Source organism: Capra hircus, chromosome 19 (genome assembly GCF_001704415.2).
Source record: "Capra hircus breed San Clemente chromosome 19, ASM170441v1, whole genome shotgun sequence".
NCBI lineage: Eukaryota > Metazoa > Chordata > Mammalia > Artiodactyla > Bovidae > Capra > Capra hircus.
Window position 1 is genome coordinate 32,650,196 of NC_030826.1, and position 21,995 is coordinate 32,672,190.

The following is a 21,995-nucleotide window of genomic DNA, read 5'->3' on the forward strand; positions in this document are numbered from 1 at the left end:
ACACAACTTAGCGACTGAACTACAAAACAACAACAATAGTTATTTCTGAGCATTTTTAGAGGTTCATCCAGTTGAGAGTCCCACCAGTGATGTGTGAGAATGCCTGGTCCAGGAGCATGTGTAAATCAATCCTATGTATTGAGGAGGCTATACCAGGCTCCTACCAGTCTCCTCTGTCCATGGGATTTTCCAGGTAATAGTCCTGGAATGGACTGCCATTTCCTTCTCCAGGGGATCTTCCCAACCCAGGACTCAAACCCGGGTCTCTCACATTGTAGACAGACGCTTTACCGTCTGAGCCACCAGGGAAGTGGCTGGCACATAAGTTATCATTTAATTCCCACAATTCTGTGAGGTGGGTTTTATTGTCCGAGTTTTTCAGACAAGGAAACCAGGCTTGAAGGGATTGTTGTTGTTTAGTCACGAAGTTGTGTCTGACTCTTTGCAAACCCAGAGACTGTATAGCCTGCCAGGCTCCTCTGACAATGGGATTTCTCAGGCAAGAATACTGGAGTGTGTTGCCATTTCCTTCTCAGTGTCCAAATTCCTGCCTTGTGGTGTGGGGCCTCATGACTTTTTGTTGTTGTTGAAACTCACTTTATTTTTAAAAAGTCATGAACAATAAGTTATCATTATTTCCCCTTTTTATATCTCCATCACTTTTAACCTTGCTAATCCCTTCAAGGGCTTCCCAGGTGGCTTAGTGGTAAAGAATCTACCTGCCAATGCAGGAGACGTGGGCTTGATTCCTGGGTTGGGAATATCCCCTGGAGAAGGCGGGACCCAATAAGATGCAGAAAGAGCTTCTATTTTGTTCCTGGAGCTGGAAAAGCCTTCATGAAAATTAGTGTTTCCTTCCTTTATGCTTCTCTGGCTCATTTCACATCCTCTATGAGACAAGCTTTAAAAATACTACTGTTCATTCCGGTTAAGACTGTAGCAGTCAGCTTGGGCTGCGGTAACAAAGCAGCATAGACAAGGTGGCTTAAGCTAATAGAAGTTCACCTCTCACAGTTCCAGGAGGATGGAAGTCCAAGATCAGAGTGCCAATGGATTCAGCTGGACCTGCAGACAGACAGTTTCTCTGTGTCCTCACATGGCCTTTCCTCGGCGTGGGCACAGGAAGTGATCTCTCTTCCTGTTATTATAAGGCCACCTATAAGGACCCATCCTGCCTTATTTAACCTCTTAGTTACCTCCTAAAAGCTCTGCCTCCAAATAGTCACAGTGGTTAGGTTTTCAGCATAGAATGTGTGTATGAGCTTAGTCACTCAAGTCATTTCCAACTCTTTGTGACCCCAAAGATGGCAGCCCACCAAGTTCCTCTGTCCATGGGGTTCTCCAGGCAAGAATACAGGAGTGGGTTGCCATTTCCTCCTCCAGGGGATCTTCCCAACCCAGGGATGGAAACTGCGTCTCTTATCTCTTCTGCATTGGCAGACAGGTTCTTCACCACTAGCGCCACCTGGGTAGCTCACGTTTATATCTCCTGCTGGTCTGTTTCTCTGACTGATACAAGCAGATACACACATACACAACGAATTACTAGGCAGTGTCCTATGCGCTATGATTGGGGAAGCATCGCACATGGTACCTGGCAGTGTAACTCAAGCCTCAGTCAGACTCGCCAGATCTGAGTCTTGGCACCATCATATACCAGACACACCATGAACTTGGGTGAATTCCTACATTCTGCAGGCCTGTTTCCTTATGTGTAAAATGGTGAGAGTATCTCCCTCTTGAGGTTATCGCAAGGGGTCAAAGAGGTTCTTATCTTGCTTGAGAACACACCACCAGTAAGGACAAAGCCAGGTTTTACACTCAAGACTGTCTGCCTCCAGTGCGTGTTCCCTTAGCCCTATGCTGAATCACCTTCTCCTTGGGAATTACACTTCAGCTGTTCTTTTTTTTCATATTTATTTATCTGGCTGTCAGGTCTTAGTAGCGACACACGGGATTTTCACTGCAGTGTGCAGGCTTCTCTAATTGTGGCTTCAAGACTCCAGAGTGCATGGGCTCAGTACCTGAAGCTCTGGGCTTATTTGCCCCACATGTGGAATCTCAGTTCCCTGACCAGGGATCAAACCTGCATCCCCTGCATTGGAAGGCAGATTCTGAGCCACCTGATGGCCAGGAAGTCCCACAGCTGTTTGTCCTTCAACAGGCACGTTTGCCAAAGGCAGCCCATACATTGTTATGGCTTCAACTCTGCTCTGCAGAGAGGCCTCATAAATTCCTAGCTTTTGCCCAGTCCTAATGGAAATCCATCGTTCCATTGCATCCTGGTACCTGGATGTAAACACTGGCTTCAAACCAAACACATCTTACATTCAAACTCATCATCTTCCCCTGACACTGACCAGTCCTGGCTTCACCTGTCTCTAGTTGTATGACCCAGGGAAAGCTGCTGACCTTTTAATCCTCAGAGTTCCACTGTTCAACCGGGGGAGAGGGCGTTGGTGATATGAGGAAAGCAGACATGTATCATGTATGGAGTGCCTAACTCGGTGTCTGGTACGCTGTAAGTACTAAATAACTGCACTTATTCATCCAGCATCTACTCATTCATAGGCACTGGTTTTAATTAATTTCACAACAGGAAACATGGATTTAGTCCTAACTCACTACTTGCAGGCTAATTTTCCAGGAAAACTATTATTTCCCACCAAATCAAGTAAACAAGATGCTCCAGTCTGGCTCTTTTCTTTGCATTTTACGTTGATGTATTGCCATCTAGTGGACCCTGCAAAAGTTACAAGCAAAAGAGGAAAAGGGCGCGCAGAGAAAGGCAATACCCTAAAAGAAATGTTCACCATGAACACTGGTCCATAGCATTGCTGAATTTCAGTGACTATCTGAAAAACTTAAATAATAATATGTGTTCTAAATATAAGCTGTAAATAAACACTATAGTAAGTTACCAGCTTATCTTACAATCTCTAACTTGGTCTAAGCAAAATGAAAAATAGAAGAATCAGCCTGCAAAAGAATCTTTCCTTGAGAGCCTGTTTGGAGGTTCTCACAGGGAAGTGCAGATACTCATATACCCTTGACCGAAGACTGGTCCTCCTCTGTCGGGGACGGTCATCCTCTTCGACCAAGCACGCAGCTTCGGGAGGGACGCACATGGAGCAGTGACGGAAAAAGGGGACACCCGCCTAGATCAGCCGAATCAACCCTGGCAATCAATGGGGTGACAGATGTCACAACCAGATCACCCTCACATCCAAAACACTCTAACACCATACACAAAAATAAACTCAAAATGGATTAAAGATCTAAATGTAAGACCAGAAACTATAAAACTCCTAGAGGAGAACATAGGCAAAACACTCTCTGACACAAATCATAGCAGGATTCTCTATGACCCACCTCCCAGAGTAATGGAAATAAAAGCAAAAATAAACAAATGGGACCTAATTAAACGTAAAAGCTTTTGCACAACGAAGGAAACTATAAGCAAGGTGAAAAGACAGCCTTCAGAATGGGAGAAAATAATAGCAAATGAAGCAACTGACAAAGAATTAATCTCAAAAATATACAAGCAGCTCATGCAGCTCAATTACAGAAAAATAAATGACCCAATCAAAAAATGGGCCAAATACTAACAGACATTTCTCCAAAGAAGATATACAGATGGCTAACAAACACATGAAAAGATGCTCAACATCACTCATTATCAGAGAAATGCAAATCAAAACCACAATGAGGTACCCTCTCATGCCTGTCAGAATGGCTGTTATCAAAAAGTTTACAAACAATAAATGTTGGAGAAGGTGCGGAGAAAAAGGAACCCTCTTACACTGTTGGTGGGAATGCAAACTAGTACAGCCACTATGGAGAACAATTCCTTAAAAAACTGGAAATAGAACTGCCATACGACCCAGCAATCCCACTGCTGGGCATACACACTGAGGAAACCAGAATTGAAAGAGACACGTGTACCCCAATGTTCATCACAGCACAATATTTAGGACATGGAAGCAACCTAGATGTCCACAGGCAGACAAATGGATAAGAAAGCTGTGGTACACATACACAATGGAATATTACTCAGCAAGTAAAAAGAATGCATTTGAATCAGTTCTAATGAGGTGGATGAATCTAGAGCCTATTATACGGAGCGAAGTAAGTCAGAAAGAAAAACACCAATTCAGTATATTAACGCATATATATGAAATTTAGAAAGATGGTAACAATGACCCTATATATGAGATAGCAAAAGAGACACAGATGTGAAGAAAAAACTGTTTGACTCTGTGGGAGAAGGCAAAGGTGGGATGATTTGAGAGAATAGCACTGAAACATGTATATTATCATATGTGAAATATGTCCAGGTTCGATGTATGAGGCAGGGAGCTCAGGGCTGGTGCACTGGGATGACCCTGAGGAATGGGATGGGGAGGGAGGTGGGAGGGAGGGTCAGGATGGGGAACACATGTAAACCCATGGCTGATTCACGTGAATGTATGGCAAAAACCACAATACTATAAAGCAATTAGCCTCCAATTAAAAATTTTTTTTAAAAATTTGGATATATACAGTATAGCTCTATTATAATAACTTCCCTATGTTAGAATATGGAATCATGTATCAATAGTATAATAAATTACAGAATATAGGAAAAAAAAAAAAGAGTCTTTCCTGCACCTGATGGCTTTTCTCCACTTGAATTCTCCATGCCACATCCTGAATGGGAATCCAAACCATATAGTCACTGAACTAGGGGTTAGGCCTCCTGACTGCTCTACTTTCAACTAGCTAAGCAACTCTGTTTTTCTGAGTTTCCATTATGGAGTGCTTACTGAGTATTTGGGACTATGCTGAATATTTTACATGCATCATCTCACTTGATCATTAAATTATTAATAGTGAATCATCAGTAATGATTACTGAGTTTTCCCTTCAATCCTCTCAGCTTTCGCGTCATGCATTTTGGAGCTCTGACACCAACTGCATATATGTTCATAATTGTCACGTCTTCCTGATGGATTGACCCTTTTTTTTCAATATGTAATGTCCTTGTCTCTTGTAACAATTCATTTTGTCTTAAAGTCTGTTTTGAAAGTCATCTGACCTCATGGTTTTGATAAGAAGCAAGCTTTTAAGTTCACCGAGCATCCTTTACACGTGGTGGATTATTTTCCCTTGCTTTTAATATTCTCTGGCGTTGGCTTTGGACAATTCAACTATGAATGTATTTAGATGTGGCCTCTTTAAATTTATCCTACTTAGAATTCGTTACACTTCTTGGAAGTGCAGATTAATGTGGGTTGTTTTTTTTTCCAAAATCTTTCATGAAATTTGAGAAGTTTGCAGCCATTAATTCCTCAAATATTCCGCCTTTCTCCTGGAACTCCCCTAGGGTGTGTTTGAGGTCCACAGGCTGTATTCACTGTTCTTCAGTCTTCTTTCTGCTCCTCGAACTGCAATATTTCAATTGCCCTATTTTCAATTGTTCTTTCATCTGTTTAACTTCTCCACTGAATTTCTCATGTCAGTTACTAAACTCTCAGTTCCAAAGTTTCTTTTTGGTTCCTTTTTATAATTTTTATCTTTACTGATACTCGCATTTTGTTCATAGATCTTTTCCCTAATTTCTTTCAGTTCTTTGCCCACAGTGCCGTTTAGCTCTTTGAACATACATGACAGCTGATTTGAAGTCTGGGCAAGGTTTCTGTTGAATTCTTTTTCTGTGTATGGGCCATACTGTCTTTGTTTCTTTGTGTGTCTTGCCAATTTTTGTTGTTGCTGTTGTTGAAAACTGGACAATTTCAGTAATATAAGGAGACAACTCTGGAAATCAGATTTGTTGCCTCTTTCCTTTAATGCTTGTTGTGGTGGAGGTTGCACGGTCTTTCAGTGACTTTTCAGAACTCTGAACATCTGTAGTATTCTTTGTCATGTGTAGTCACTGAAATCTCTACTCAGCTAGGTTCATCTTCAGCTAATAATCAGAGGTTTCCTTAAGCATCTGAAGTAAGCCTTTTGCTGAAGGGCTCATGTGCACTGGGGTGCGTAACACTAGTAATTTACATCTCTACCTGAGCTTTGATTTCCTGTTTGTGTAGAACCAAGAGATTAGCGCCTTTTCAGGTCTTTCCTGGACATGCAGACCCTGTAAATGCACGTGGCACAGTCAGGAGCTTGCAAATACACATAAAATTCCTGTGAATGTGGCCACAACAAAGCAGACTAATGCTGCTGCAGTGACTTTAACTTGCAATTCAAAAGGTTGTTTCTATGCTCCAACACGATTACACAGGGTCCACATTTTTGTCTTGCTCTCTCAGGGCCACAGAATGACCCTGTCAGATGTCAGTGTCATAGAGGACTACCTATGTTCAAGGAGAACCCCAGAGCCTAGCGGTCAGGGCCAGGTCAGTGTTCAGCTGACAGCTGTCAGGGGTTGCTTTCCCCTTCTCTTTAAAGGAGGATTTGCATGTACATAATTTTCCTGGGGCATATGGAAGCTATAGAGATGCCAGACAACTTGGGGTTGTACAGAACTGTTCTCTACCCATGAAATAACCCATCACTGTGCAAACCAATGATTAATGTATTTACAAAAACACCCTCCCCTGGGGGTGGCACCACCTCAAGAGAACTCTTGAAGGAGCAGGCTCTGAATATTCTAAATCCAACCCCCAAATCACACTGAAGTAAGAATACCTATGTAACAGCACAGCAGCCTATGCCCTCACAGACCTCACCAAGTTGTGCTTCAATAGCTTTGCAGCAAAAGTTGGCATTTAAAAAGCTGTCCAGATCCAATGCAGCAACATGCTCACCTACCTATTCATTAAAGAAGCAATGCTGACAGCAGCAGTGTGTCCCCTACATAAAGCTCCCATGAGAAGTGTGTGGTGGGCACTGCCAGCTCCCTACCCCGTGTCCCTTTCTCCTTTGAACGTGTTAGTCACTCATGTCCAATTCTTTGCAATCCCATGGACTGTAGCCCACCAGGTTCCTCTGTCCATGGACTTCTCCAGGCAAGAATACTGGAGTGGGTTTTCATTTCCTTCTCCAGGGGAATCTTCCCGACCCAGGGATTGAACCTGAGTCTCTTGCATTGCAAGCAGATTCTTTACTGTCTGAGCCATGGGGGAAGCCCTCACTTTTACTCAAGGAAGCAATGTCCACCTACCTACCTGCTTTTCCAGACTTTACACACCTGAGCAACACCACTCTGGCCAATGAGATGTAAGCAGAAGCAAAACCCTACTGTGATTGCTGAGAAAGCTTTTGATTTTCTGATAGAAGAGGACAGACAGGACCAGAACCTCCCTTCTCCTTCCTTGCTTATAAACAGATGAGTCATCTTCAGCTGTGACAGTCATCTTGTGACCCTGAAACAATAAGCATGGGGACAAAAACCAGCTTTCTGAGAACTGTTTAGTAAGTGCATCACCACCACCAAGTGCCCACTTTTAGACCTCCTTTGTAGAAAACCACACAAACTCTTTTTTTTAAGCCACTATTATTTATAATATATAAATATTTATTTGTAATATAATAAGCCACTATTATTTGTTATTTGCAGTTGAACAAATTACTAACAGAGAAAACTAACTTTACCTTCGGACAACTTAAGGAGTTAGCAAATGGAGGTTTATGTTAAGCCTGTAATTTTACAAACAACTAGGGAAAAAAGTGCTCAAACTATGAGAGGGAGGTGCATACTGTGTGCCAAGTCACTTCAGTAGTGTCTGACTCTGTGTGAGCTATGGACTGTGGCCCCCCTGGCTCCTCTGTCCATGGGATTCTCCAGGCAAGAATGCTGGAGTGGGTTGCCATGACCTCCTCCAGGGACTGTGGCAGGCAGGTTCTTTACCTCTAGCACCACCTGAGGGGTGTGAGTTAAATCTTCATTTTTCATAGTAGGAAGCCAAAAGCTAATAGAGACAGTTGGTAAGTCAAGAAACACTGTAAAAACAATAAGCATTTTATTCAGTATGGAGGTAAATACCCCCAAATACAAAAACTGTCGCAGCTAAAGATGTCTACTCCTTGAGAGCAGAACTGAGCGTGGGCAAGACTTGCATTTCTTTGTAGCCCTTCGGTACTATTTGATTTTCTGACCATCGTACTTTAATTATTATTTCTTCATGAATTAAAAGTGGGTACAGGTTAGATTACCCTTTTCCTTGGTACATTTAACCTCTTCAGGGAATGACAGGCTTGCTCTTTTCCTTCTAGAATAACAATAAAAAGGATAGAAAGAATGCTTCCTGCTTCTCACAAGAACTTATTATTTTGACTTTAGTTTTAATTGAAAATGTATCTGACACATGATTTGAGAACGTGTTCCTCAAAACCACGCAGACTTTGGCTTCATGTTCCTAGCAGTGGTTTGCAAACAGTGGCTTGCGGGCTCCTCGGAAATCGGTGATTAGGGCAGAGTAGGTGATGGCCGAACAGCTGTGCTCATTACAGACGCTCAGCTTTGACTCAAGACTCAGAAGAGAGAGTCCCACTAGTGTGAACACGATCACACAACAGCAAAAGTTAGCACAGCTGAACTTGTCCTGCAAACAAACTGTTTGGCTTCATGTGTTCTCTTTTTTCCTCTTAACATTTAATTTACAAGCATTAAAAGACTAGATTTCATACAAGCATCCAAATTTTCCATTTCTCTTGAAAAACTGAAAACCCTAGGTACACAGGGACCACATGCCTAAGGGGGCAAGCAATGGCTGGAAATGAGGAGTTTCCGGTTCATTCAGACGCAGGTGGACTCTCCTACTTTTCACTCATTGACTTTACCTGTCTGGTATGACCAGAACTGGCAACCCTGCACCAAGGGACCAGAATCCAACAGCAAACTGGGACTTACAAGTTTTCTGAGTATTACTTGTCAGTTGTGCACCTATATTCATCAGAACAGGCTACTGTGTTGTGTTGTTATGGAAACAAATTCACCAGGAGATCAAGTGGCTCCACCAGGAGCTTACTCCTCACTCACACCATTCATCTGATAGCAGCAGGTGGGAGATTCTGCTCGACAAGCCCCCCAGGGACCTGGCTGGCTGAGGTATGACTTCGAGCACCTCTGGCTGCCTCGGAAGGAAAAAAGATTGGAGAATCCCACATCTGCTGTACGTTCTTCACCCCGAAGTGACACAGGTCACACCTTCACTTGCATCACAAGGGCCACAACTGACCTCATGGCTTCTGTAAAATAGGGGGTTGCTGAGAAGCAGAGGAGAACCAAAGGAATAGCAGGGGAACATCATTTGTCTCTACTACATGCAACTGTCAGTAACACAAGGTTTTCACGGTCTCACCTCCCTCTCGAGGTTACAGAGGGAGAATCAAATGAGGTTAATAGACATAAAAGAACTCTGAATTAGTTCTAAAGAGTTTTACTAATTTGACGGATGATAGTATTGACACCTCAGTGGACTTACTGTGCCGTAAGCTCTGCACAACACACAGCTTTCAAAGGTGTGGGTCAGGGAACAGGTACGGGGGGGCTGGGGAATGCAACGCTGCTTTCACGTTAACTGCACCAGTCAGCCAATTCACTTGTGCTCAAGGCTGACCAAGCAAGACAAAAGGGAAAGCAGTATTTGCACCCCATAGTCTCTTCCAATTAGCTTTCAGTCTTGAAATGATTAAAGTGTGTGGGGGGCACAGATTTTTAGCTTCCAGAGATGGTTGCTATGTCCCCTCTCTGTGAATGCAGGGGGAGTTTGTGGCTGCTTCAACCAGAGTGTAGCAGAAGCGACACTACGTGAATCCCGAGGCTAGTCATAGAACGTCACGCACTTCTCTGGCTCCCTAGGGAAGCCTGTCTGAGACCCCAGCTGCCAGGCTGTGGAGACGACCTCAGATGAGCCTCCATGGAGAGAAAACCCAGAGGTTGCAAATATAGATGTTCTAACTGCAACCTGGCTGCGGTCCAGCTGACAGCCAGCATCAGCTTCCAGACCCAAGAAGACACCCCTAGATGCTTCCTGCCTCCTGGAGAGCATGCAAACCCCGGCCTTCAAACCTCTCAGCTGAGCCTAGACTGTGCAGCAGTGAAAGGTTGTTTCTGATGGGCTTCACCCAGACCCCTGATCCCCAGCTTGTGTAAGTGTCATGAAATGACTACTCTGCAAGGCTTGGTTTCGGGGTGAATTTTTATGGAACAACAGCATCTGGAAGGGCTAGACTTGTTAGCTTAAACACTTCAGAGTGGAAAGAGCAAACGTGTGTCTGCTGAACTCCTACATCTCAAATTCCACACTAACAGAAACTGTGGGGGAAGCTAAAAATACAGACTGGTAAGAATTCAGTTAGGCTGCAGCAAAAGGAAAACAGCAGTAACACTTAAAAAAGAGAGAAGTTTGTTTCTCAGTTAAAAATTCAGACGGGCACTTCAGGGCTACTGTCCCCACCAGAGGGAACTCAACCTCTACTTCTCTGCTGTTCACAAGACCAGGCTTCCACCCCATTGACCACAACAACTATCCAAGCACCATCTGTTCCATGTACATTTCAGCTAACAGCGGTGGAAAGGAGAAGAGACAGGCATACCATCCTTCTAAGGACACTTCCTGCAAGTGCAGCCACAAAACAGCAAAAAAAATCCGGGAAACACTGTCTCTGTTGCCATGTTCTGGCTAATAAGTGGGAAATGAGCAGAAGGGAAAAACTAATAGTGGGGGATAAACAGCAGCAAACAGCAGGTGCTGCCACATGCACATTCTGAAAATCAGTATGGTTTAGGATCGCAGCCTCAAATAACAACAGCTGCCTCAAGAACGACACCACTGGGTCTCCTGCTAGACTCCCAACTCAACAGACTGACGTCAGATCTTTCAGGTTCAATAATATCATGTCTTGACACAGCATTCACTTTCCTCACCAGATATGTATAAATAAAATGGGAAATAAGCACTTACCAAATTAATGACTAAGTTAATGATTCATAAGAAAGGAAAGGACATTTAGAGACAAAGATTTCCTCAAAACTCAGAGCCATGTCCTGATGGCTCTTCCTGCAATCAGTGGCTCCTTGGACAAGTCACTCAGTGACCTGAGGTCCCGCTCTGTCACCAATACACTGGTGTCACACAGAACAGGTTTGCCATGAGGATCAAATGAGATCACAAACGTCACGGTGCTTTGTAAACAGTAGAGTTTTATACAAATATAAAGTTATGCACCTTCAAAGCTCTCACTCCAATAAAGACACGCATTCAATTAAACAAAACATCTTCAAAAAATTTTTAACAAGGTATAAATACAATCACAAAATAATCCATTGATTAAAACAAAGTTTACAGTACCTACAACAGAATTCAGATGCCTACAGCAGTTTGCAGATTGTTACATATGTTGTTTTAACAAATACCGTTAATACAAATGCATGATTTACAATATCCCCATTACAGCAAGACAAAAAAAATAGATTCATAAAATAAAACATCTTTTAGGCATTTACAATGCCAAGTACTGAAATAATTATTCTCACTATTACATAAGAATAATACTCTTTTAGTGGAGAAAGACTTCATTAGGCCGAGGATCACTGAAGAGCTTCTGGGGGTTTCGAAGTAAAATCTGGCTATTCTCCCCCAAAAATAAATAGAACAGCAGCCATCCCTAGGAATCCCATGAAAATAAACTATGAATGTTCCTGTTATGTTAACTGGGTCTTGAGTACAAGACTCATCAGTAAACCAAATTTTAGAAACTAGTTAACACCAACAGCCCAAGTGTGGTTTGTACCTGCCTGTGAATGCCTAGGATAAGAAGTTTCACCACGAAAGTATATATAAGTGTAAAATTAACCATTATTTCTAACGTATACATTAGCCAAAGTGCTCACTCTTACCATGGAAGCAAAAACTTCTAAAATAATCTACAGAAACAGTGTGTAAACACAGAGAGTTTTGAGATAGACTAAGAACATCCTTCTGTGTTCTATGGACCAAGATGCAAAGGTCTCCATTTACATGGACGTGAACACAAACACGTTAACTTAAAAGACACAGGGATCTCACAAGACTATGGACAGACGCCTATGTATACCATAAACCAAATGCCGACAATGTTTCTAGCCATACCACACCTTCAAGGCCCTAGTGCTAGAAAGAAGACAATATGAAAACCACTTTTCCTTTTTCTTAAAGTAAATTTTTAAATGGAAAAACAAACCCCACACTCCTCTTTGCAGTAGCTTCTGAGTTCTGAAGGTTTAGTCAAGACCCCCTTGGGCGGTTCCCCATGAAAAAAGCACGCAGACTTTCACTCTCCTGAGGAGGTCTGAGTGTCGCCAGTGGTCTGCAAAAGAGAAACAATTCCTTAATGCCAAAAGTGATTTACAAAATAAAGAAAAGCTATTTTACATAAAACACCAGATTCAAAGCACTAGGAAAACATTTCCTATTTGTCAGCAGATGCAGTTACTACATGGCCCCATTATGTTAAAAATTACTGTCATGCTGGAGAAGTAAAGCAGTGAGTCCACCCGGATGTTCAGCAAGCAATCTCACTGGAGCAGAGCATCACTGGCTGCCATGTAAGTCTACCATGTAGACTGTCCATGTACGTTAGGCTCAAAGTTCAAAATCTGAAGGGAAAAACCTATTGAGCGCACACTTGAAAATTACCATAAGGTGGACTTCACCCAGCAAAAGTATACTAAGACTCTACCAAAGCCGTCAAGCTGAGTCATGGCCCTGCAAGAATCCTTGTTTTCCCCACTTCTTAACTTTTCTACAAGAGAAACCATACAGGAAAGAGCAACAAATTTCAAGAGAGGAGAGCTGGGTTAAGCCCTCACTTTGAACCACTTAGCCGCTATTTATTTCTGAGACGCCACTTAGCCTCTCAGGGCCTTAGTCACAAAGGTAATCTCCGGACCAGCAACATAAGCACCACCTGGGAACGTGTAAACATGCAACTGGTGAGACCTGGCCCCAGGTTATCAAGTAAGTAAGAAACTTCGGGGGTGGGACCCCAAGATCTGTGTTCTAGCCCTCCAGGCAATCCTGATGCAGGGCCAAGGCTGAAAACCCGTTAACTGTCCTGCGCATCATTACCTGCCCAACCTACTGCACAAACACAAACGTGAGGCGTCACTCACACAAAGACCTAATCAATTTCCTAAAGATTTTACCAGCAACTATTTTTACCTAAGAATACTACTGATCCCACTGAAAAGTCTAACTGAAACCTTCACATCCAGAAACTACAGTAATAAAACTTACATGTTCTTAAAAAAATCTGAGTACTTTTAAAATAATCTTTAATGATACGGTCTTATGTTTCTAACTTGCTCTTACTATAAACCCTAAAACCATATAAGATACATTCTTTAAGACTGCCACCAGAAGTAATGGAAAGCAACTGAACTTCAGCTAAATTTTTCTAAAAAAAAAAAATGTCAGTGAACAGTTTAGCCCTCTGGTTTTAAAATAACTTTAGGACACTGACATTTTTGGAATGTCCTAAAAGCTTCCAAAGACAAATTAAAATAACTTGACTATCATCATTTCATACTTAAATATACCCTTTAAAAACTTCAAGTATTTCATAGAAATTAAACTCTACAAGAGTTAGAAATCATCACTGCATTAGTCACTGACCACATCAAAATGATCCTCACATCCAGAGAACACTTACTTGTCTTAAAAACTGCCTCCCAAGGTACGTGGTGGCCATGCTGGTTAGGTTCTTCCTGCTGCCCACTTTGCACCTGATGTAGCCATACAGGTTGGCCCCTTGCAGCACCACGCCCATGATAACCACCGCCTGGGGGAAGGCAACAATCAACAGTTACAAGCCTGACGGTGACTGACCGTTTTCTCTGCCATCAATGACACATAGAGCCCAGCTCGCCAAAGAAGAGGAGGAAGCTTTGTGAAGGGTGGCAGAGACTCCTCCCGTCTCCCTTCCAGAACAGACTCATCCACCACGAGCTCTGCACTGTCCAACAAGCAGCCATCAACATACGTGCTGTGTGTCAGACCCAGGGGTACAGTGGCGGGACCTCCCTACTATTTTCCATGGTTCAGTGAGTAGACATAGAAAAGTAACTGAGACCCAGGAGTGCAAATGTCAATTATTTCCTTAAGAATTCCAAAAGAATGGTCAAGAGAAAGACAACATGGCCCTAATCCCACATGACTGATGTCCTTACAAGTAGAGGAGATTAGGACACTGACATGTACAGAGGGAAGGCCATGTAAAGACACAGGGAGAAGACGGCCAATAAGCCAGAGAGACCTTCGGGATTGGGAGAAAACACAGTGCTGCCGTGTCAGCCCCCGGTCTGAGTACTTTGTCAGGGCAGCCAGAGCAGACAGGTTCAGCTGCACCAGGTACCTCAGCACGTGCACTCCAGCAGTCTCACCTGGAGCTGCGAGCCTCGAGTAAGCAGTCTTACTGCCAACCAGGCTGTGAGGAAGCCCCAACTAGCCGTGTGCAAAGTCCACGTGGGAGGCCATGGGACCTCATAGAGAGGGGCCATACCAGCCCCCAGCCACTGTCTGATCCAAAGAACAAAAGATCCCAAGCCAGAACTTCCCAGACAAGCCCCTTCCAACCTCCTGAACCAGAGAAACTGAGAGAGACTGTACAATGACTGCTGCAGTAGATGACAGGACAGGTCACCACCAGCACTTTCAGGAAGGACCACCGTCAGCTGCAAACTAAGCTAAGCACGTCGGGAGTATGCGGACCACCCACACCGGACAAGGTCCTGGGACCAATGTGGTAATCCCTTAGATGGGCTAAGTCAACACACTGCTGGGCACCTGGAGAACTGGTGAGACGGGGTCTTTCACAGGACTGTTTTCTAGTGCTCAGAGGAAAGCAGAGTTGAGAATCCAAACTCAGGAAATACAAGATGAAGCTGCCTGTTTGAGACAGGACCCTAATGTTATTGATAAGACTGGTGGTCACCTATTGCGATTACCCACTGGCCACCTGGGTGGGTCACCGACACTCACCAACCACTTTACTCTGAAAGAGAAGAGAGCACTGAAGGCAAAGACCACCCACAGCACAGGACAGGCAACGAGTCCCAACCAGAAGATCCTTGATTCAGCCTCGGAGACGGTTTTACCCTCTTGAGGGGAGGCCTACAAAACAACACAGATTTAATAACCAAGGTTCTGTGATATTTATTGGCAAAAAGTTAAAACATTTTTAGTGAAAAACTCCTTACCCTCAAATTTAAATAAATTAATACAGACAACCCAAGTCCCAACTTTGAACCCCTACTCCCTGCCCTGTTCAAACAGTAGATGTACCACCACTGTGATGTTTAGAACTGGTCTTAACGTGCTTTGTTTTAAATCGAGAATGTTTTATTTTCAAGGCAGAGTGGACAGTTTGTCATCACCCAACACAGTAAAGGTGGCCTCTGACAGGCTTCTAGTCATGCCTCTTGCACTTACACTGGTTATTCATAACCAACCCTTTAACAACACCTTCATGGTAAGCATTCAGTAAATCAAAGCTGTGGTCATCCTGGAGACTCAAAGGTGAGGTCAGGGTCCAGGAGTCAGGACCCTGACAATGACCACCACATCTTAGCAATATCCAGGAATGTAAAAGGTTGTGTGCTGTTCCCCAGGTGGGTTTTATAACATAAAGGTCTAGGGCTCACTGAGCACACACTGCTTTCTGAGAAGCACTAGTCAGGGCCCTTCCAAGCAGAAGGCGAGAGATTTAACCCATGCTGTCTTCAAGAATGTTGTCCTCTGCTGCCCAAGCTGATTCCACTACAGGGAAGCAGGCTAAAACCCCAAAGAGACTAGTGTCCCCCAGGGCTTCTGAAGGCAAAGCCTAAAGAGCAAACTGCTTCCATCAACTCAGATTTTCTATGCAGTTGCAATCCTCTTTCTTCCCTGCCCAGGAATGGAGAAGGGCCATGGGGGCAAGAGGGAGCCATTGGAGGCAGTTACCCCTGGCAGAGCCCACAGAGCCAAGGGGCTCAGAAGAGATCCTGCAGCAGCAGCCCCCAGGGGCCAGCTGGGCACACGGCATACACTCGGAGCCCAAGCCGTCTCTCATGATTCTTTCCTGGACACACCATTTTCAGCCTGAGCCGGCCAGAGAAAATGGGGAGTTCAGAAGGCCATCCAGTTTAGTGCTGCCCCGCCAAGGAATCTGGGGTGGTTCTTTGTGAGTTGATTACGTCTACATAGGTAATTTATCCTTAAATATTCAAATATTATCTATACAAAATATATTAAATGACATGCAAGAAAACCAAAACACCAGAGGCTGTTTACCTTCCGGGACTCAAACACCCAATGGCTTTTTCCATCTTCATCAATATGATTCCACCAGCGCAGGCCAACCATTAGTCTACCTGTGACATTCTGGTGAAGATTAACACACATACACACATTTTAAAACCACCACCAACAGATCTACCTTAACATCCTATCTTAGTGTAACATTTCACAAACAACAAATCATCAGCTTTCCATCCATAACACCCAGTTAAGACCAGCACATGTGAGGCCTGGACAAAAGAGTAACTACAATGGCCACGCAGGCCCAGCAGGACAGAGGTGACAGGGTCGGCACATCCACAAACGTCGCCCTTCTTTCCCCTCGTGAGCTCTCGCCCTTTCTCTGGTTCCCTGTTTCTAAACCCGACTCTTTAGCCACTGGGACCTACTTTTGGACTGAATACTGAGTTCCCCCAAATTCATGTGCTGAAAGTCTAGCCCCACACCATCGCCCAGTGATAGTGTCAGGAGAAAGCCTCAGGGAGGTGACGAGGGTGAGACGAGGTCAGGAGGGGGGAGCCTGTGCAGATGGGATTAGTGTCCCCCTTAGAGGCAGGAGAGTTTCTACCCCCTCTCTCTGCTCTCAGCTGTGTGAGAAGTGAGCAGTCTAGAACCCGGTGGAGGGCCCTCGCCAGAAGCTGAACATGCTGGCACCCTGTACCTGGATTTCCAGCCTCCAGAATGTGGAAAATAAATCCCTGTTGTTTGCGAGCCACCCAGTCTCTGGTATTGTGTAAGCAGTCCATTTAATAGTTTCCCCATTCCTGACTTAATTTCATATCTCAATTATTTGTGTATCTGTACGTAATCCTGCCACACACAAAGAGTGACTTTCTTTAAGCTTTTTTTTTTTTAAGAGTTCATCAGAAAATATATTTTCTGGCCATATTTCTTAAAACTCTAAACCCACAAGGTTCTAATTATTTAATTTTTAGAAATTACCAGGAGGAACTGACTAAAAGTCAAAAGGTAGTGTTCTATCTGGCTAGGCAGAAATAACATGAACAACAAAAAGAAACATTCATCAAAACAAAACTATGACCTGGATACAGTAAACACTTTAGGACATAAAGCAACAAAAGGAATTCAAAGAAATTCAAGCCAAAGAAGACTGTACAAAATAAGTACCTACAGGAAACAGACCTTTGTAATTTTTATTCTCTACATTTTGTGGCCTACAGAAACTGGCCACCACCAAGCCAAAGACTTCTGATTATCTCTAAGAATCAAAAGATCTAAAATGGCTGGGCTGGTGGGCATGAGTAGACCCGTAACACCTTATTGGTTTTTGAATCAGTAAACACATCTCTGAAAGTGCAAAACTAGTTTTTGCATTTTTTCCCCCTGTATTCGAAATTTTAAAATTTCCAAACATACAAAAAAAGCTTTACAGTGAATACGTATATGCCTAATCCGGGAGTCTACATCTCATATTTGACCACAGTGACTTCCTCACACGCCCCTCTATCTGTACAACTACCGCTCCACCACCATGGCCTCTGGGTCTATTTCTTACCTTCTCAGTATCCCCTATGACATGGCTCCTCAGGCCCAGCACTATCTGCACTCGGGGCCAGATAATTCTCTGACATGGGAGGCTGTCCCGGCTATGCACCTTAAGATGACCAGCAGCATCCCTGGCCTCCACCGTGATGCCAAGAGCACACTTCCCCACCCCGAGCTGCGACAACCAAAAATGTCTTCGGACGGTGACACACAACAAATGCCCGCAGGGGTCGGGGGGAATTGACCCTGGCTAAGAAACACTGTCCTGGAGCTCCCATGGGAGCCTTCGCAATGGTGGGGACTCCTTCAGTTATCTGTGGTCAAGCTATCCAGGGGTCTTATCTAGAAATCACACATGGCACAGCCAGAGGTGACCCCTGAAGCAAAACCAATGGTGTGGACCAGAAGCAGTATGTGTGTGGTCTGTAGCTGCTGGTCGCATTTTTGTGTGTTTCACTTTAAAGCTGATGCAGGTTAACATAACACACAGACAAGTCAGTAGAGTAGTAACCTACTGACATAACTGGCACTTGTACACAGATGAAACCTAAGGTAACAAAAAGATAAATTAACCCCAATCGAAAATGCTAAGTCTCTTTTTTTTTTTTTTTACTGTTTATACGTCATTCAATCTCATCACATTAAACGATTTTAAAATAAAAACAATCAAACCTACCTTGACTGCCCAAAAGTCACATGACAACAACAAGATAATTGTCACCATACAGGCAATAAAGCTGCTGCTGAACAATTCACAGAGAAGATAGACTATAATTGCACTGACTCGAAAGAATAAATGGAAAAATGATGCCACTGGGTGTCTGAAAACCAAAACATAACAAAAGAAATGCAATTACATTTTACGACAGATACTGCAGATGTAGATGAAAATGTTTCAGCCACAGAACTGTGCAGAGTCTTGTCAAAATAAAAGGTGACTTGAGGAAGAAGCAAACCAAGTACCTCTCTTTTTTCCTAAGTCCCATTATTTGACTAGGCCCTGCTGTCACAGAAAATACACTATGTAAACATGACTTTACACCTCACTGACTATAAACTTTCACAAGGAACATAACAAGAAACCTTACCAAGGATGGAGAAATAAGGGACACTATACTCTTAGGACCAACTCCTATTTTCACCTGTCTAAAAGGCATGCCCTCAGAACTCCCAGGCCCTCAGAAATCCCTTCAGGCATTAAGACAAAATACCTATCAGGCAGAGTTGGTGTTTTATTAACAGCATCATTGAGCTATAACCACATGCCATACAATTCACCTGTTTAAAGGGTATAATTCAGTGATTTCTGGTATATTTACAGAATTGTGCAACTATCACACAATCAAGTTTAGAACTTTTTCATGATTCCCCGCCCCCCAAAAGAAATCCTACACCTGCGGGCAGTCACGCCCCCATTTACCCCAATTACACCCCTCCTCCAGCCCCCGGTAACCACTAATGTACTTTCTGTCCCTATGGATTTGCCTGTTCTGGACACTCCACATAAATGAAATCATATAAAATGTGGTCTTCTGCACTGGTGTCTCTCACTTGGCGTAATGTTTTCAAGGTTCAGGTAGAGTTTTATTTCATTAAGTGAATTTCTTTAGAGAGTATTAAGTTTGGAACTGAAATTTGGCTTGATGTTTTCATATTAATTGACACAAAAGATACAGTACTGAAATTTTCACAATAAACCCAAATGTATCTTTAGAAATTATCTTTAAAAATGGTGCATCCTTGGTACAAAAGTCAGAATTAAAAACACTGGTGTTCAAATAATTGGCTTTGCAGATTTGAAAACTCAGTACTGAGTCAAATTCCATATGTCAACTATTCCCAGAGAAAACGTTAGATGTCATCTCATCTCAGACTGAAAAGCGAACTGGCAGTACACAATCTTCACCAGCATAGTCACAACCACTCTGCCCAGAAAACCAGTACTGGCACCAGTCAACAGACGAAACAGCACCAGACGCTGACCCATCCCTTACAACTTGTCCTTATACCTGATTTTGGATTTTTTCGGTCTGTTAGTTGTCTCCTCTTCCGCATCAAACAGTGAAACATCTTCAGTGTCGTCATTACTGTCCTGATAGGAAAAGTAGACACTCATGAAGCAAAATGAAATCCCGTCTTCCACTAGTCAACACGGAAAAAACGGAAAGACACGGTCACAGCCACCTAGAACTCACAGCCCAGGTCTCACCCTGGCTTTGTTATCACTATGTGAAAACACCTTTAGTCTTGTAACTTATCCTGTCTCCGCGCCCCGGCCCTGGACCAGCCCCTACCCCGGCACAGTCCACTTCACCCTCCCATTCAGGGCAGGAAGCATTCCGCGTTGTGCGCAGCTCTTTCCCAGGGCCTAAGACGGTGGCCTCGACCACGGTAACTCCTCAACACGAAAACACCACCTACGATAATCTGAGCAAAAGTGTAATTTTTCCAAAAACAGAAGATGCCCTGAGGGCAGATGTGGTCACGGGAGTGGACCAAGCGTCCATCACCTCCAACGCCGCTTCGACGGCATAAACTTCACCGCTAGGCCCGGGAGGGCAACTCCTCTAATCCCACGTCCAGAGCGGCGGCCCCCTCCCCTCGCCCGTCCACACTCGGCGTCTTCGCTACTGCCCCCTTCAAACCCAGCAGGCCGGGCCCCTCCAGGCCCTCACCTGGCAGGCCCAGCCGCCGAGGCCCTCTCCCGGCGCCCACAGCCCCTCACCTGCTGCAACATGACGGCTAGGCGCCAGCCCCACTTCCGGAAGCCACGTCAGCGCCGCAGCCGCGGGGAGGGACCGACCAGACGCGAAAAGCACTCCACCAGCCAGGGGGAGCCGAAGTAACAGCGGAAACCCGCCCCTACTTCCGCATCCGGGCTCTCGGGGGAGGAGCGAGTGGGGTGGGGCGAGTGTGGGGACTGGGCGACTCGGGGTGGGGCGGGGGTAACGAGTGGGCGAGACGAGAAGCCCGGACTCGGGGTGGGGCGGGGCTAGCAAGTGGGCGGGGATTCGCGGACTGGTCCAAGCAGGAGCTGAAATTAACCGTGCAGCATATCGCCGAAAGCTTCGCGGTTTATCACGTAGAGATGTTGCTTGTACCTACAGGGTGTCCTTCCCATCATTGTGGACGGCCTCAGGGCAGGTTTGGGGACGGGGTGTTCCATAGTTTTAGTCTGAGTGTTCTACGATGATCTGTAATCCTGTACAGCATTGCTTTTGTGCTTTAAATGGTGGAAACAATTGAAAAAATAAATGTGCACTTACCAATTATCTAACTGACCCCTGTGTTCCTTCCCTTCTTCAGGAAGGTGATGAAAGGGTGTCCCTACAGGATGGGTACCTACTCAATAGCAGATGTTATTCTTATTATGGTTTTAAGTTTAGCGGCTAAGGATGTGGTCTTGCCCCTTGAAGGAGCTGAGTTCAGGGACTTGGCATCTTCTCTGAAACTAAGATGGTAACAGTGTTCTACCTGCTAGACCTATGTGAAACTGCTCTTGGAAGACTCATGGAATAATATGTAGAAGCACGTTTCCTTAATTGAGGGGATTCTTTCCATACAAATCACAATTTTGTATGGCTATTGGCCAATGCTACTTTACACCTGATATCTTGATAATGGAGAAAAATATTCTCCAAGGAGAGAAAGGCTGCCAAACATTAGTATTCATGGACTTGGAGGTGAAAGTGGAGGCTGGGAGCAGGTGTCTCGTGCATCTAGTCTGTCATGCCAGGGTTTTGGTGGCCCACCCAGTGTGTGGGTTGTGGGGTTGGTGTTTTGTTTTGTTCTGCTACTGTTTGAATGGTTTCCATCCCACAGCCATGCTGGGCTAGTGGAGTGTACCCCCTTCGGATGGGGCTTGAGCTCTCTGATGGGCCAGAGGCCCTGTGCTGGGCTGCATGCTTCTAAATTACCTGCCTGGCCCCTCAACAGCTTTAAGTAGCAACATTGACACACGCTATCAGTGTAGAAAGGGTCAGTTCAGTTCAGTTCAGTTGCTCAGGTGTGCTGGATTATTTGCAACCCCATGGACTACAGCTCGCCAGGCCTCCCTGTCCATCACTAACTCCCAGAGTCTACTCAAACTCATGTCCATTGAGTCGGTGATGACATTACTTTGTCAACAAAGGTCCGTCTAGTCAAGGCTATGGTTTATCCAGTAGTCATGTATGGATGTGAGAGTTGGACTATAAAGAAAGCTGAGTGCTGAAGAATTTATGCTTTTGAACTGTGGTGTTGGAG

General features: G+C 44.3%; 1 protein-coding gene across 1 annotated transcript; it reads right to left on the reverse strand.

Moving 5' to 3' along the window:
* LOC102177467 (Golgi apparatus membrane protein TVP23 homolog B) lies at window positions 11,112-20,626 on the reverse strand. Its single transcript, XM_018064683.1, has 7 exons — window positions 20,476-20,626; window positions 19,760-19,842; window positions 18,427-18,571; window positions 16,239-16,328; window positions 14,949-15,080; window positions 13,621-13,749; window positions 11,112-12,276 (listed from the first exon to the last, which is right to left on the reverse strand). Exons 1-7 carry the CDS (start codon window positions 20,485-20,487, stop codon window positions 12,241-12,243), a joined length of 627 nt encoding a protein of 208 aa, XP_017920172.1. The 5' UTR covers window positions 20,488-20,626; the 3' UTR covers window positions 11,112-12,240.

What these genes read in the sequence shown, in the direction of transcription:
- LOC102177467 (XM_018064683.1), bottom strand. An exon ending in GTGACTTTTGGGCAGTCAAG is followed by an intron (nt 16,329 to 18,426) that starts GTAGGTTTGATT and finishes AATCTTCACCAG; the next exon opens with AATGTCACAGGTAGACTAAT. An exon ending in GGAGGCAGTTTTTAAGACAA is followed by an intron (nt 12,277 to 13,620) that starts GTAAGTGTTCTC and finishes TCTCTTTTGCAG; the next exon opens with ACCACTGGCGACACTCAGAC.